Source organism: Diadema setosum, chromosome 5 (genome assembly GCF_964275005.1).
Source record: "Diadema setosum chromosome 5, eeDiaSeto1, whole genome shotgun sequence".
NCBI lineage: Eukaryota > Metazoa > Echinodermata > Echinoidea > Diadematoida > Diadematidae > Diadema > Diadema setosum.
This window is the reverse complement of record NC_092689.1, coordinates 46051519-46068450: the sequence shown is the minus strand read 5'-3', so window position 1 is coordinate 46068450 and position 16932 is coordinate 46051519. Positions and strand designations below refer to the sequence as shown.

The window sequence follows — 16932 nt, the reverse complement described above, 5'->3', positions numbered from 1 at the left end:
TGTTTCATATTTTTCCAAATAAATGAAATAAAATGAAGTATGAATTATGAAAATAAATAAATAAATAAATAAAAATAAATAAATAAATAAATAAATAAATAAATAGATAAAAATAAATAAATAAATAAATAAATAAATAAATAAATGAATAAATATGTGTACGTGTGTCTGTATGGCATATTTTTATGTTTGTTCCATGGTGATCAAAGAAACGAGACAAGTGTGTTATACACAATATCGGTATATCCGCACACCGAGTTTCCAATTCCTGTGTCTACAGTAGGGCCTATATATCTATACGTATATGTGTGTGATTGTGTGTGTGTGTGTGTGTGTGTGTGTGTGTGTGTCCATCGATGGGTATAATGTGTACAGTTACACTTGCTTATAGCAGCCAGCGAGGGAGCGGCTTTAAATCGAAATCTACCCCGATTTGTATTTGTATGCAGAAAAAGCAAAAACAGCTGTTGACTGCTAAAAAAAGAAATTGAACATATTTTCATCACCAGAAGACGTAATCATAAAGGAATAATTAAACAGCTCATATTCTGATAACGTCTTGTTCTTTATTAAGTTCAACGCTGACAATTTCTACAAGCTTCGTGTATCCATGATATTCATGGCCTTTCTCTAAACTTCCTATGCTTTAGTATTTTTGTTTTTCACAAAATGAAAGCCCTTTCAATCTTGACCTCGTGAAATATAATCTTGTAATTGCTAGAAACAAGTACATGTATAAGAGGGCACTGCGAATTTGAAAACAAGAAACACCAAAATGATACTGTAAGAATTGTGACATGACATTATGGAATGGAATCCCCAACTGCGTTTTTCAGTTCCACCTATTTTGGATTCCAATACTGTTGTATTAAAATACATTCACTAGACTACGGTCTGTATTTGATATTAAAATATTTGATGTCACAATGTTGCTAATTTTTTTCTTGTGTGGTTCTATGGAAAATAATAAAGTTTACGATAAACATTTCTTATCGTGTTCCATACCAATAACTGGTACGGACCTCGGCCCTCAAAACGATACGCAAACAGAACGATTCAGATAAAAATTCCAAATCTGTAAATATGAAAAGATAGTTGACAGGCAGTCCTACCAAATCAAGCAAATGTGAGTTGCTGGTTGGCATATAAAAGAGTTTGTTTCACACAGCAAGGTTAATGACAATCATATTGTCTATCAGACACATGGTTATAATTAAGATGGAGCCAAAAGAATGAGAAGGTGTGACAGCTGAAAATTACACACACCGATAAGAAAACCAGACCAGTACAGAAAAAGGATATTGTCGGCATCTTATACACTCAGCCGAAAGGCACTTGGTTTAAAACAAAAAAGAGTTGGATATAAATGAGGTACATAAAAGGCCTCATTAATCAGTAAGAGATGATGAATTCTTAGAAATGGAAATTTGTGACGCCATGTGTTAGTTTCTACAATCCCATATCGTACTAAACACTTGCAGTACATAATATATACGAAATACCTACAACCGTGAGTTAAATAAATCAAGACAGGTGTGATGATTTGGAGATTTCGAATGATTGGTAAGATTCTTGTCGCACCGAATATATAGGCATGGATTTGCCGCTTTACGTTTAGTATAGGAAAAAATACCGCATTTAGTTTATATTACAGAAAAAAACATAGGACAATTCGGGACATCACCATCTTAATGTTAATCTCTGGGTTGATTCAACTCTTTCCCACAAAAGCAATACATATGTGTTAGCCGTTGACGAATGACAATCTAACATTGCAAATATGATAACAGCTTCGTGGCAATTTCTAGACTGTCTGCTTTGGGTGTATTTACTCTTCATAAACTTTCCATTAGAAGACTGCATTGAAGTCGTCCTTCTCTTTGCCTTCCGATACAACAGTAACAGGCAGGAGAGGATGCGACGTCTTCATCAGGTAGTTCTGAGAAAAAGAAACAGAAAATAGATAGTATCGAATATGAAAGCAATAAGGATAACCATTTCAAATGATGTCGTCCATGAGAACGTCAGGCATGACGTTATACCACATGAACCAGGGTGACTTTGCAGCATAAGAATGTAAAATGTGCTCTAACAGCTGGTGTCAAGAGCCCATCTTCGGTAGGCAGCGGGAGTTGCACAGTTTGTTCAGTTATCTCCCAGTCACAAGGATCTCTTTTCAGTATAGGCAATGACATAGTGGGTGAAGGCTGCCTGACATCCATTTCTCATCCTCTTATGTCTCATTCCATGATGGCTTTCTGCGGAGAGAGGACTCCAAATCACATTTTCAGGAATTGTGATGAAAATATGTATCATACAATCTTAATCTCTTATTTTTTTTTCGGCACTCACCTAGCTCCACCCCTAAAAAGAACATATTATAACCTAAAAAAAAAAAAAAAAATCTTGCCTTTCGTGATGAAATCGATAGCAATGTCAGTGGAAATGAGCGAAACAATACCTAATGGTAAGCACCTTTGAATTGAATGGAAATGGTTCCAGGCGTAATGTTTGGGTTTGTTTTTTCTTCTTATAAACGCCGTGGCGGCCATAAGTCGAATCGCATTTTTTTTTTTACAATCACAGCGTAACATTAAGAATTATTAAAGCGATAAGCATGAAAAGTGTGATGTTTCATAAGACATTAGGCAATAATGCTATTATACATTAAATGCGGTATTTTCTAAATGATTACAATTACACAAAAAAAATACAACTATCCACATACTACAAAAATAATGAGTTACGTCTTTACCGATATCACTCTTCTATCTCTTTCTATTACCTGACCTGATACCTTTCTTTTCTTGAATAATGATAGTACATGTAATATCATATCATTAATAATCATCTTCAGTCCAGTTTGTACGCATAAAACACAATAATTCAATTAATTCATTTTGCACCACAAAATACAAATGTCTATTGAAGTACAAGATGTATATCCATAAAAATCGCTTTACTTTCTTTTAAGTGTTGCTCTGCAGCTCCTAGACCCCTGGAAGGCGCATACCTGATGTTGCTGGCATACACGCACACCCACCCACCTACACACACCCACCCATCCACACACACACACACAAGCACAGCACACAACTGCACTCACAAAACTTCACACACATGTACCCATTGTGGCCTACTTCCGTATATTCTAATGGGTCCTAACTTAGCTTGCACAGATGTCTATAATACCAGATGTATAATGTATATTTCATGACTTTTCTCCTGTTATCTCTGTATAGATGACAGATTTTACTTTTTCCCTTATAATTTATCTTCTGTTGCAACGTGTTTTTGCCTTCTCTTCAGTCGTGTTTTCCTCACTTTAATTTCCGTAAAAATATAGCTGCCTCTTTCAATCTCTCTTCTCCAACTTTTCCTGTGCTGATGTATGCACGTGTAATGTCATTATTCTCTGTCCGTGTTTTACTACACATGCTCATAGCCTTCTTTCCTGGTAGGCCTTACTTGAATCATTGCAAAATTACCAGTTTTAGGATTCCTTTAATGATAATCCTTTCATAATAATGTTCTTGATATTTCTGAAATACGATGGGGCAATGCCTCCAGTAGTGCACCCGCTGGCATGGCTAACATTTTTAATGATTTCTTTTCTCCAATTGGGAAAAATCTTTCGCAAAACATCGCTTCATGTACTTAACGATTAAGTGAATATTTAGATACATGTAACTCCAAAGTAATTATTTAGATCCCACATATAAGGAAGAAATCATTAAGATTGTTGCTAATTTGAAAGAAGGAAAAAGCCCACGATATGACGGAATTGATGATTATCTGTAAAAAAAAAAAAAAAAAAAAAAAAAAAAAAATATATATATATATATATATATATATATATATATATGAAGGGTTTGTTTGCAAAAACCGATAAGTCCATTTTTGAAGATTTTAAAGTACGATCTCTGCCATAAAGTACAAAATAATACTTTTTAAATGATATATTGGTCACTACTTATAAAGGTATATTTTTGAAGTTATGGTCAAAAGAATCAACATTTTTCTTATTATTCTCTTTATTTTTCTTGACCTTCAATCGCAAATATCTCCATTTGGCAAATATGGACTTATCGGTTTTTGCAAACAAACTCTTCATATATATATATACATAACTCTTCACATAGTAGATCCTTTTGGTACAAATTATAAACGTTCCTCTCACAACTGGCCTTGTGCCAAATAATATGAAGATCGCAAAAGTTATTCCATTTTATAAGAAAGGGAAGAAGGACGATGTCAATAACTATACACCTATATCTTCACTAACTTCAATTTCTATAATTTTTGAAAGAAAAATGTACATCGGAACAGTAAACCAACAGTCAATGATATATTTTCTAACTTTCAATTTGGATTCAGGTGTGAAAAATCACAGCACTATGCACGCGCTACTTACCTTTGTTGAGAAAGTCACACATCCCGAATAAAAACAAACGAATGTGGTGTCCAACAAGGAAGCTTGCTAGGCTCATTGTTATTCAGGTCTTACATCAATGATTTTCATAGGACCTCTGACAAACTCATCTATATTACTTGCAGAAAGTTGATTTTATAATTTTCCAATCACTTCCGACAAATGAAACTTATATGGTATAATCTTGGAAGTATAGTTCCTTATTCATTTATGTGTAAGATTAGTGTAAAGACAGAAAGTCGAGTTATTATGATATTTCTTTCATCAATCTTTGCGCAATTTTTATTCGCACATTCCCGTGTCAGTACCAGTACCGCTCATCTGTTAAAAAAAAAGGGGACGGCGAAAGGTGAATACCATCATAAAGACATTATCTCCTGAGAAAGTGGCTGGTCACTATGCAATGACAAAGGAATCGATTGTCTTTCTGTGGGGCAGCTCTAGTTTGGTACATACTTCCAATATTTTTTAGTTGCGACATCAAACAAAAGTTAAAACTAATCAAGATTGTTGTGACTCCACTCTTAAACCTCCTTGGTTTCACTTAAGGTTTCTTATCTAGAGCCTTACAAAAAAAACAACAAAAAAACACCTACTGTATAGGCCTATACATCAACAAACAATTAAAGTCGCCAACGTTATTCGAACACTATCAAGTCACGCTCATGTCAACACCAGAATTATGTCAATATCACAATCATGTCATCACGATCAAACCATCGCTGTCATGTCATAATTGTATCATCGCAATCAGGTTACTACCATCGTAATTTTGCCGTCTTCATGTAGCCATGTAAACCCTATCATTATGGTTTCCTCGTCATCATATTCTCATGACACTATTGTTTCCTCATCATGTTACTAGGAGCACTTTGATTTCTTCATGAAAATGTTTCTTTTATCATTACGATGTTCTCATCATTACGTTACCTTCATGATTGTTCCTTCGTCACCCTCAAAATTCCGGTACACCCACCGTCATAATCTTATCATCCCAACCATTATGATTGCCTTACTATTTCATTCACGATGTTACCTTCAGCAGCATGCTACCGTCACTATCATGTTACCCTCGCCATCATGTTTTCATCACTACGTTTCCATCACACTATCATGAAAATTATCCTCATCAATATCATGTTATCGTCATCATGTCAATATCAGCCATCATCAGTGACTTGTCTAACAGGTCTTACGTGTGCATAGGTCATGCAATTCCTCCGTTCGTCAATTGAAGCACCTTTTCCAACCCACACGTACAAGTGTTTGGTAGTGTCCACGATGAAGACATCCTGATCAAAAGAAAAGTACGGGGACAAAGAAAACTGCTGTTTTGTCACTGCCTCTTAACGCACTGAAATTTGTCCTTAATTGATGGTGGTTTTCATGACTAACATTTCAGTCGTCACAGTGTCTTCACAGTAATAATGTGTTCCGTGCAATCCAAATGTACAATGTATATGGACGTCTATTGACGCCTTTTGGTCTGTACATAACCAAATCACTAAATAATTCATAGAACTTTTTTTCCTCCACCCTTTAAAGCCCCATCTCTTAAAAGAATCCTCAAGATCGTTCACCTTTATTCATATTCTAGCTGTAACTTCAACCTCCTGTAACACTTGAGCTGAACAATAGACACATTGATGTGTCTTACATTCATTGCTGCGTCAAAAAATTGTCAAACGTTTGCATAAAAAAGAACACGTGATGCTGTTGTGAGTAAGTGCAGGTAGTAATATGAATGGTATGGCACATAACTGTATCTATTGTTCAACTTAAGTGTTACAGCAGAATGATGTCACAGCTGGAATATGAATAAAGATGATCTGGAGGACTTTGTAGAAGTGGGGCTTAAATTCAGAAAAAAAAACTAAGAAAAGAAGCATTATATTTAGTAATGCATATTTTCATGAGGTATTTAGTGATTTGGCTATGTACAGACCAAAAGACATTAATATAGGTTAATATACATTTGACTAAGTACACTGTAATGAGTAACAGATTGTCTTAATGACTTGACTAATAGTAAGTTTAAATGAACCAGGACAGAAAAGATTATTAATGGGTTACTTCGGTGGTTGACTGAGACTATGTTTGATTTCCAAGCACCCACATTGGGAATGTAGATGACATGAATAAAGATTTATTATCTTGCATTAATATCCATAAGTCGAGTAGTCGACCAGAATAATCACAAGATGATTAAGAAGCACCAGTGGCATGTTGTATAGGTGATATATTTCACTGCTCTCTTTAATTCACTTGTCAATATTGTATTGTGGTAGCGTTAACTGTATCAGGGAGGTGTAAGAAAAGGAAAGACAACTCCCTTGTAATTCATGGAAACACATGTTTGGGTACAAGGCGTTACAATGGGATGTCTAGCATTCCACTATATACGCTTTGAAGTCATGCTCTGCACCGCTCTAGTTGCAAGGCGAAGTTCGGAGACGAAAAACGCATTTCACCTTTCGTTGAATTACAAGCTTTATTTCCCCGTAAAATTTTAAATCGAATACTCGAATTGATTAAGAATAGTTTAGGAAAGAATTCAATATTATAAACATGTATTTCTAGTTTCTTCGTAATGCGCAAATCGAAATGAAATGAAAATTAGGCCCTCTTAAAAACCTAATATTTTTCTATAATGCGCACATTTCCGCATGTTAGTTTTCTATCCTTTAATCTGGGATATTTTGATCTTTCAAATAAAGTACTCCGCTAAAGCATGCTCCAGCGTGCTTTTAAACTATTTGCTGTTAAAATTGTCAGTTTTACACTGCATTTTGATTCGCTGCTCCAATTCAAGGTACACAAATTCATTGTTGCCATCACATTGAAAGAGAGAGAGCAAAATGCAGTAGGGGCAAGTATTTCTAGATGTGAGAGCGCTAGTCCCGATTATTGATGCTCTCTTTTCTCAAAGCATAATCGGCGGTGCCGCGCATTCTTCAAAGGAGAGCAGGAGTTGTCTCTCCTTTTTTTACACCTCCCCGACTGTATCATCCAAAATACAAGAGTGGGTGAGACATATGTGACTTTTGGGAAGCCTGGGGAAACTCTCAACAAAAACCTCCATACACTTATTGCCCTCTCCTTACACAGCATGTAATCAAACATTGAACATTACTACTCAAGGGAACAGCTAAATGCTCTGCAAAAATAGTGAGGTTAACTTGACTTGACAACATGAAGTGCCTTTTTCTGTTTTCGATGTGTGTATAGCATGCATATGCTGTAAGTGTATGCACGTGTGCGAGTCTGCGTGTAATTCAAGGGAAATATACTGCAGAACAGATGTACATGTACATAACTTTGCCCCCTCTTTCCCTTGGTAATTCTACATGCCATATCAACTGAATTGAATTTATGAATAACTATAAACCATAAAATAATATGTCAGCAACTATACAACAAAATAAATGCACTAGAAAAAAAAATTATCTTAAAGCAGAAAACCAGTGGCCTTCGTCGACAACTGCAGTATGCTAGAATGCAACTGCATTTTTTTTCCATTCTTCTGACTTGTCATTTTTCATTCCGCCCATTTGTAAATCAAATAATCTATTCTGTTATTCTAAACTATGATAGTAGCGCTATTCTTCCCATATTGCTATACCTATGACTTCCATATAAATGACTGAATAACCTCATTTAAAAAGAATAATGTCATTATGTTCACTTATTTCCCAGGGCATCACGTGCAAATCAGATATTCAGTCCTATAGCTATCAGGAGGAAAGGAATCAAATCCCCCCCCCCAAAAAAAAAAAAAAAATGAAATTAGTAGCCAATTGCATTAGAGAAGTCCTGGGTGTTTATTAGTTTAACATGAGATCGTCATGATTTTGACTTACGTTGCTGTCAAGATCAGCTTTGCTCAGCTCATTTTCAGTCACAAGAGTGAACTCCATCTTGCCCCCTGCATCACTCAACCTGGCAGGATTTAAACCACAAAGAAGCATTCTCTCACTAATATGGTACACAATGTCAAAACGAAACAAAACAAAAAATACTTTTACATCGAAAATCACATTCTGGACAGGCTGCAGTAAACCTGTGGGCTGTTAATTGCGTATGGGGTGTCAATTCGAGAAGTCATTGTCCAGCTCCTTCAGTGTGGTTCTTAAAGCGTAAAGATGTAATGTGAAAAAAAAAAGAGAGAGTTGTATCGACAAAGTGTACAAATGTGGGCGGGCTAAACAGCATTGCGAGACCAATTTGATCTTTGTTCTTTTCCCTATTGGGTGAGTAAAGGACGGTTTTTTGTGTTTGTTTTTGTATTGTTTTGTTGGGGTTTTTGCTTTCTTTCTTTTTTTTTGGGGGGGGGGTATTTTTGTTGTTGTTTTTTCGATAAGGATATAACTTTTGCTGTCATTGAGCCAGATGAGGGCGCTGTTACATCGATGTCATTTGCGAACACACAACAATCGTTTAACAGACTTGAAATTTTGTAAAGACGTATGTCGTACAAAGCTTCCAATAATGATCGTCCGTTAACAAAGAGTGTAAATAAGTCACAGACTAATCAATGATAGCCGAATATAACAAGGATTTAATGCAAAATGTAATAAGGCAAATACAAAATTAATAATGATATTGCAACTTGTGACAGTGTTCTTTTATGCAAGTTCATTGACCTTGCCCGACAAAATTTGAAGTTGACTGGCATCTTTAGGTGATGTATAACTGTGGTGTGAATTACTGAATTTGGTGGTCATAGCTCAAAGCTGTGGAAAGTTATTGAGAGTACGTCAAAATATCATGCGTGCAGTGCTCATCAGGTAAAGTTTATTGACCATTTGACCTTTGAACTTGACGCACTTCACCCATATTCAACCTTTGTGTGAGTTTGGAGGTCATAGTTCAAATCTGTGGAAATTTATTGAGAGTACACCACAATACTGTGAGTACAGTAGTTATCAGGGCAAGTTCATTGACTTTTTGTCATTTGACCTTGTCGGAATTCACTCATATGTAATTGAATAAATGTCATTGAACCTGAACCTGAACCTGATATTCGAACTTGACCGGAATATTTACATTATGTACCTGTGGTGTGAGATTGATGGTTATAGCTATGGTAAGCTATAGAAAGTACACCAAGTTGTTGACAACGACGACGACGACGACGGAAAAGTGACACCTATGTCTCGTTTCTGCTACGCAGGAAATACAAAAATTACAGTGAAACCAAAGTATATAAATTCATTTGTAACCCTCGCCCCAATTTGATATGAATGGTGGGGGAACTTCTTTATGTCAGCCACTTCCTTTCTTCTATCACTTTCTTCTACAAGTGTTTTGTCTAACACGAAAGAGACACAATCTATCAGTACTGTTCTGTATGTGGGAATTCACTCCTTAAACTACTCATTTCTAGAGTCCTGACGATAATCTTCTTGCCTGTACATTGCCCTAGGACTGCTATCATCGCCTTCGCTTTCCTGTTCGATGTCGACATCAGGCAGGAGACTGTTGAAAGGATGAGTGGACGGGAAGTCGCCTTCGTCCAATGACTCGCTTTCTGCCTTCCCACGCTCGCTTTTCAGAGTAGCGATATGCTGGGTGGCCTGTTGTAATGCAAAACAAACAACAAACAATTTAATACAAAAGCTAATAAAAACAAAAACAAACACGGAGTAACGGTGACATCATATTGCAAACTGCAGATTTCTCTCGAATATGGGCTGTATTATACATCTTTCTTGGTATGTATGAAAGGTACTCGTAACAAGAGACCTGGGGTCTCGCGAACGTGCACTGAGTATCGCAAGTTCACATTGCACGCATTCATGCTGACTACAATATTCTGGTAATTTATAATTAGTGGGTTCTCGGGTCCTCGTATTTAATTCATATTGTTAACCTGGTGAAAATGCCTCCAAAGTTTGGTGACAATTTTGACCAAGTTTTTTTTTTTTTTCGAGAAGAAAAGGAAAATGTGAAAATAAGGCCCCAATTTGGTTCCCCAATAATGGGCTTACAACACACACACACACACACACACACACACACACACACACAAAAAAAAAAAAAAAAACAAAACAAAAAACATACACACGCACACAGGGCTCACCCCTGGAATTGCCATGAACTAGATTTAAAACTGCAGTTACCAATCTATTAAAATAAAAGCACTGACTTAACCTAAATCACCTCTGGTTCTAAAGAAGAAGATTTGAAAAGATCACGCCCCCCCCCCCCCCCCTCCGGTTAGGAATTGTGCCAACTTGTACAAATATCATTTTCTACACCCTAGCGATAACATCTGCCAAGTTTGGTGAAAATCAGACCATCCGTTTTTATGAAGACGATGAAAATGTGTAAATTTGTCACAATTTGGTAACCTCTCTCCCCCCCCCCCCCCGCCCATCACCCCCCAATCTGCCACAAACAGACTTGAAACTACAATCTCTTATATCTATTTAAAAAAAAAGAAACATTGAACATTAAACATTAAATAGCGTACTAAAGTTCAAAGTTCACATATCTGTTTAGCTGCAGACTGACTCTGTGTGTCAAACAAGGGACAATGGCAGCACAAAAGCTCAATAGATTGTGAAACCATATCTCGTTACACGCCAGTGTAATTATTCACACTTCACGACGTTGCACACACCTTGAACTTCTCATCCTTGTTACAAGATGAACCAATCCAAAGGTAGAGCTTGAGCCCTGCATCCAGAATGAACACATCATCCGACTTCAGCGACTTCTTAGAAAATGGAACCTGCAAAACACAATCACATGCAATGAAATAGCGCATGCTTTGCCTTTGTACAGCATATTTGAAGAAATCTGAATTCCGTGGGAAGTCTTTTTTTTTCAGGTCAAGAGTAGCGGCAATGGATCACCGTGAACAGATAAAGCTACTAAAAAGAAAATAAAATGGAATGCAAATTCTTGTTGACTTGTATTGATTTATGATACCCTTAACATCACTTATGTGGTACAACGAAGATCAAAGTAAAAGTTTTCTATTTTTCTTCGAATTTCTAAGTAGATTGCGCCACAAAAACCTTCCAAACCAGAATTCTACTCCTGACCTCATCTGCCAATCATTGCTATAAAGAACTCATGTGATCAACAAAAGACTTTGAAATGCACCGTTCCCTACACTAAACATAACTCGCATATTTCCACGTTATACTTCTAGCCGCATTCACACGTACAAAATAGCGGGTATTCTATTAAACCGAGTGCCCTCCAAAACTCGATTTTTTTTTTATTTTTTTTTTTTTGGCATCCGTTCAGACTGTTCAAATTAGCGGGTTAGCAATCCTGCTCGGAAACTCGAGTTTTTGCAACCGCTTACACACGTGTACACGTAACCCGCTAATTGCGATCGATAAATTGGTAAAACGATTGTTCTTGTGCTTCACAGTGGTGTGGCGTGCATACTGTTATGCTGTTCGCTTTGCATAATGAGATATAGAAACTCGAGTTTCTAAGCTCGACCGTACCGCCGGGGCAAAATTAATTAGCGCGTTAATTCAGAAATAACAGCAAGATTTCTTGGGCTTAGCATCGCGCTGCTGATCGCGCTATAAAATATCGGGTTTTTTTGTGTCCACACGTGCAAAAAACTAGCAGGTTACGCAACCAGCTCACTTGGTTGCTACAATTTTTTTTTTTTCGAATCACTGCAGATGACAACTCACTATCATTTCTCAATAAAGTCAGTATTTATGGCTAATCATTAGAAGACTTCAACGCCATCGATACTTGAACATTCTTCACAGCACTACCTGCTACATGATTCATTCCAGCTGACCCACTTAGCTCTTTCGTCTATGTTGGAGTTGTTAAGTCATAAATATTATTATCTTGAAAGGCATATTTTGTTATCCACGTCCACCATCATTAATTTTCCACATCAGTATCGATAAGATGTCACTTTCTATGTTCCTTCTCTCCAGCCATACCTCTTTGACCTCAATGTGCTTCCTGGTGCCCGAGAAATGGAGGAGGCGAGATTGGTACTGTGTGGGAGTAACTCGCTTGAAGCCGGTGTCAGCCCCGCCACTCATTATCCTTCACAATGGAGATAATAAAAACATTTCCTATGTTTACAAGTTATCTCAGTGGAACGTGAAACAAAGTCTACTTGTTCCCTAGCACTAACTGGCCAGGGCATAGTGGAATGCTATCATCGCTTTAGGACGCTGGTCAGCATCCACAGACATATTATGTAGAGTATTGGCATCAAAACATCCCAAGAGAACATTTTGTTTCAAAAGTCAAGAGAAATATTGTTTTAATGATGATACTATTGTCTCTATCAATTTTGAGCATTATTCCTATGCAAAGCAATCGGGAAAATGAATGCTCATTTTCCCCTAACTCGTTAGTTCAGAATTTCAGTACTATGTCAGTCCTTTTATCATCTTATTACTATACTATTTTTCCTATACCGTAAATGTCCATCGGTGTAGTATCATGTCAGAGTAAGAATACCATCCATCCGTTTAATATTTCTGCATGTTTAATGTAGATAATAAATATCACGCTAGTTAAATCAAAACAAGTTCTTTTTATGAGATATTGTGATTAAACAACATTTTGCCGTTTTGGTTAGGAATGCCCCCCCCCCCCCCCAAAAAAAAAAAAAAAAAACCTTCACTTTTAAGATCTGAAAATGGGGATACATCGAACATCTGTCTATATGTCGAACATCTGTCACAAAAAAGCCACAAGGTTGTTCTTCAGGATTCCTTATTTTGCCATTACAGTGAAAAACAAACTCTCGTATCACGTGACTAAGCTAACATGCATAGAAAGAAAACAGAGTGGTTTTGGGTAAAGCTTACTCCATGCATTGAAGGACACCAGAGTGGTTATGGGTAAAGCTTACTCCATGCATGGAAAGAAAACAGAGTGTTTATGGGTAAAGCTTACTCCATGCATGGGAGGAAACCAGGGTCCCGTTTCATAAAGCTGTTCTTTAAGTTACGAACGACTTACCAACGACTGGTGATCAGTTCTGATGTGCTATATACTTATCAGAATTTCAATAATCCAGCATAAGAACTGATCACCAGTTGTTCGTAAGTCGTTCGTAACTTAACGAACAGCTTTATGAAACACCCCCACAGTGGCTCTGGGTAAAGCTTAATCCACGCATGAAAGGAAAACCAGAGTGATTCTGGGTAAAGCTTACTCCATCCGAGGGAAGTAACTCTTGAAGAGAGCACTCTCGTGATTCTGCACTTCTCTATGCTGGACGGGCTTGTCATCCAGCAGTGTGTCTAGCTCCACAGTCTTGTATGCTGCAGTGCCATATTCATCCTACGTGAAGAAGAAGTTTTCAATTCATGATGAATGGAAATATAAGATCGGGGATTAGTTCTGTTAAATCTTACGGTATCGCATGGTTGAAGGGTATGGCGTACATGTGAAGAGCTCATTCCCTCAACAGGAAGATTGGTCTTAGAGTTTGAAACCAAAATAAATTAGCTTAAATGTTTCATTCATATAAAGTGAAAATGGCCCACATACATCGACAACATAATTACCTTCTTCTAGTACTGGTTAGTTGAGGATAATCCTCTTTAAAACAAAGAAAACACATTATTCAGCTTTCTAGCACTGCTGAACAACAGAATGGAATTTCGACAGGAGCTCACGTGCTTTGATAAGATGCACCAGAGAAGAATTTCTTACAAAAACAATTTTCTCTCCTTAATCTACTACTCTGTCAATCTTTACAACATCTGAGTGTTTATTGGTGGCCATGTCCGATCTCAGGATTTAGAGGTGAAGATTTAAACTACCGAATAGCATATGACAGAACTCTTTGCAGCAAACTTGATAAACGTTTCCATGAGATGGCATCATGGATAAACGTTTGAGACGACATCGAATTTGATTGTCCTGGGAACATGCGACGCGACAAGAGCCAAAGTAAAGACAAGATTTCCGGCTAAAGATTAATAAATAATTAACAAATAATTTATGAGTAAAGAGATGAGAGTCCTTGAAACTAACCTGAGTGGAATCTTGCCCAATCCAAAAATGGACGTCGTACTCCAAATCTTCCTCGCCAGGGTTTTTCTGCAATAATCAAAGGCGAAAATACAAGGACACAATAACGATCATTAAACGTATAGTAAAAGAGAAATCTTTAATTGAAGACTGAGCTTTGCAATTACATTATTTGATAGGTATGGAAGGGAGTCTTTGAAAAATTGTGGAATAAGTCTTCTGGCCACGTTTTTTTGTTCTCTTTGGGCCAGATCAAGTGCAAAATACGAAAAAACAGATCAGGTGCTTGATGCTCATCAGTGAAGTTCTCACAATTATTTATTTCTATTATTATCATTTTTTTTTTTTTTTTTTTGCATGGAGGTGACCTCCAGGTTGACCCTTTAGGGCATGCATGATTGCAGAACTCCCTTACGTAGGCATGTGAACAACAGTACTCTTTTCCTTTACAGATTTTAGTTAAATTTACATAATAATATTATAACATAGATGATGACTTATCAGAATCGCTCTGTTTTGGATATTGTTAGAAACCTGAAATTAGGTCTCAAGCAAAACTATACGAGATTTTCAAAATGACAAAGTGGTGACAAGGGTAAATTTCACTTACTTACCATGTTTCCGATATGAAGCGACGTCTGCAGATGTTTTCATTCATTTATGAATATTAATCTCCGCTGTTAAAGATAAACTTGAATCAAGTGGCATTTTGATCACGTTCTATCTCCATACATTACACACATTCATCGCTTCTTGCTCTCTTGACTTACGTATGTATTGAGAATGATGTACGAGTCACCGTCGTAGAACTTCCCGTAATCATCTTTGTCCCAATGTGTAACCTAGAACACAAACGTAAGATGGCAATGACACCAAAGCGTCTTTCTTTCTTTCTGTCTTCAAATTCTTACTGAGGGCAAATGCAATCCATCTTTTTTTTCGTCAATTTACTCCGTGTGATATTTGTATTATTATCTGCATACATGTATACATCATAATAAATTGAATATTTAGTAGATTTTTTAAAGTAGATAACCAAGTGGAGCAACAGAACATATCAACGACAAAGCTAGAAATATTAAATCGCTGTTGAAAAAAACTGACGTTCCTTGGCTACTACACGATATGAAGGCAATTACATACGCTTTCTGGGCAATTTCAAAGGGGATCTGATCTGTATGGCTCGCTATATTGTGTAGATTTATCACCCTTTCTTTTAATTTTCGTATGTACTTTTTCCATTGGAAAATTAAGTGGTAACAGATCTCATGAAGCAACGCAGATGGAGTGAATATCACTACCTTCACTCATGGAGGACACCCTGAGATGTCCTATATGATTCCAAGGTCTCACAGATACACGGGATTTTTAAACATTTTGTTTAAATTCTTTGGTTTGCGTTTTTCACGATAAAAGATTTAATGTTTAGATACAAGATTGAATTGATATATAATTATGGTTTATCGTGCTTTGCTGCTGTTATCGTTGTCTTTTGTTTCTAGATTTGTCTATTTTCAAGTATTGCGGACAAACAAACAAACATAAGAAATACATCAGTCGACAAACTATAGTAAGTTGTATACCTTGAACTTGACGATGCGCCAGATTTGCAGCCCCACACTCTGGCCCGCCCCCTTCCATGCTGGTTCCGACTCGGCTGACTCTTTTTTCACCTTCTTTTCCGTGTCCGAGCCGAAAAGGGCAAGGTTCGAATCCTTCCAATCGTACTTCTTGGCCTTTTGCATAGTTGAACTAAGTCACTCGACCTATTTGAACCAAAAGCTGAAAAGAGAATCATGGGCAAGAGATAAAATACCGTCGTACTAGTGTAATTCGGGATCCCCCCCCCCCCCCCTTACTGTTTTTAGGGCAGTTGTATCACAGGAAGCTTTTAAAAATGGAGGAAATCCAAACCTTTCCAACTACAATGTGAAACAAAACAAGTTCTATGTCTACACGTGGATAAGCTTTTGAACAAATGAGCCAAAACGGCACAATCAATAATTACAGCTATGTGCATATTTTACTTGCTTATGGCTCTCTATGGTGGTCCTTAATTGACCCGAACGAAACAAAAGAAATTATATACTTAGGAACAATCCATCTTAAATTCAAGTTGCCTGATTGGGCCACCATTTATGTAGGATAATCGCCGTATCGGGCCACCGTACAACCGCTTATACGCCGAACCCTATCAAGGTAGAAAAGTTGCAATTGTCAGGGTTTATTTTTTTCTTCTCCTTCTTCTTTTTCCTTTTTCACACTACCGGTGCAGAAGGCCACTCATACTGATGGTACCTGAAACATTATAGAGTTACTCCATGCTGAAACTACTCCTACCCAGCCAATATACACGACGAAGATAGGCTATGCTGTAATGTATGCCTGCATACTACACGCACAAACCCACGATGTTATTATATCGCCACATACTCTAATGACTGGAAAGAAGTCAAGAAAGTTGTCATAGCATCTGTGGTATTACTCAGTCTTTAGTCACAATAAACCAA

The 16932-nt window shown here is 37.0% G+C and overlaps 1 protein-coding gene across 1 annotated transcript in view; it reads right to left on the bottom strand.

Annotated features, from left to right (window-relative positions):
- Positions 1–546: 546 nt before the first annotated feature.
- LOC140228742 (gelsolin-like protein 2) overlaps positions 547–16932 on the bottom strand; it is a 37781-nt gene continuing 21395 nt past the window's right edge. Inside the window, exons 2-11 of the mRNA XM_072309023.1 lie at positions 16006–16204; positions 15193–15264; positions 14426–14491; positions 13599–13726; positions 12364–12472; positions 11058–11168; positions 9842–10008; positions 8293–8371; positions 5629–5724; positions 547–1939 (exon numbers count right to left, since the gene is read on the bottom strand). Coding sequence (XP_072165124.1) covers positions 1850–1939; positions 5629–5724; positions 8293–8371; positions 9842–10008; positions 11058–11168; positions 12364–12472; positions 13599–13726; positions 14426–14491; positions 15193–15264; positions 16006–16167 — 1080 coding nt within the window. The 5' untranslated portion in view covers positions 16168–16204 and the 3' untranslated portion in view covers positions 547–1849. The remainder of the gene's footprint in view (positions 1940–5628; positions 5725–8292; positions 8372–9841; positions 10009–11057; positions 11169–12363; positions 12473–13598; positions 13727–14425; positions 14492–15192; positions 15265–16005; positions 16205–16932) is intronic.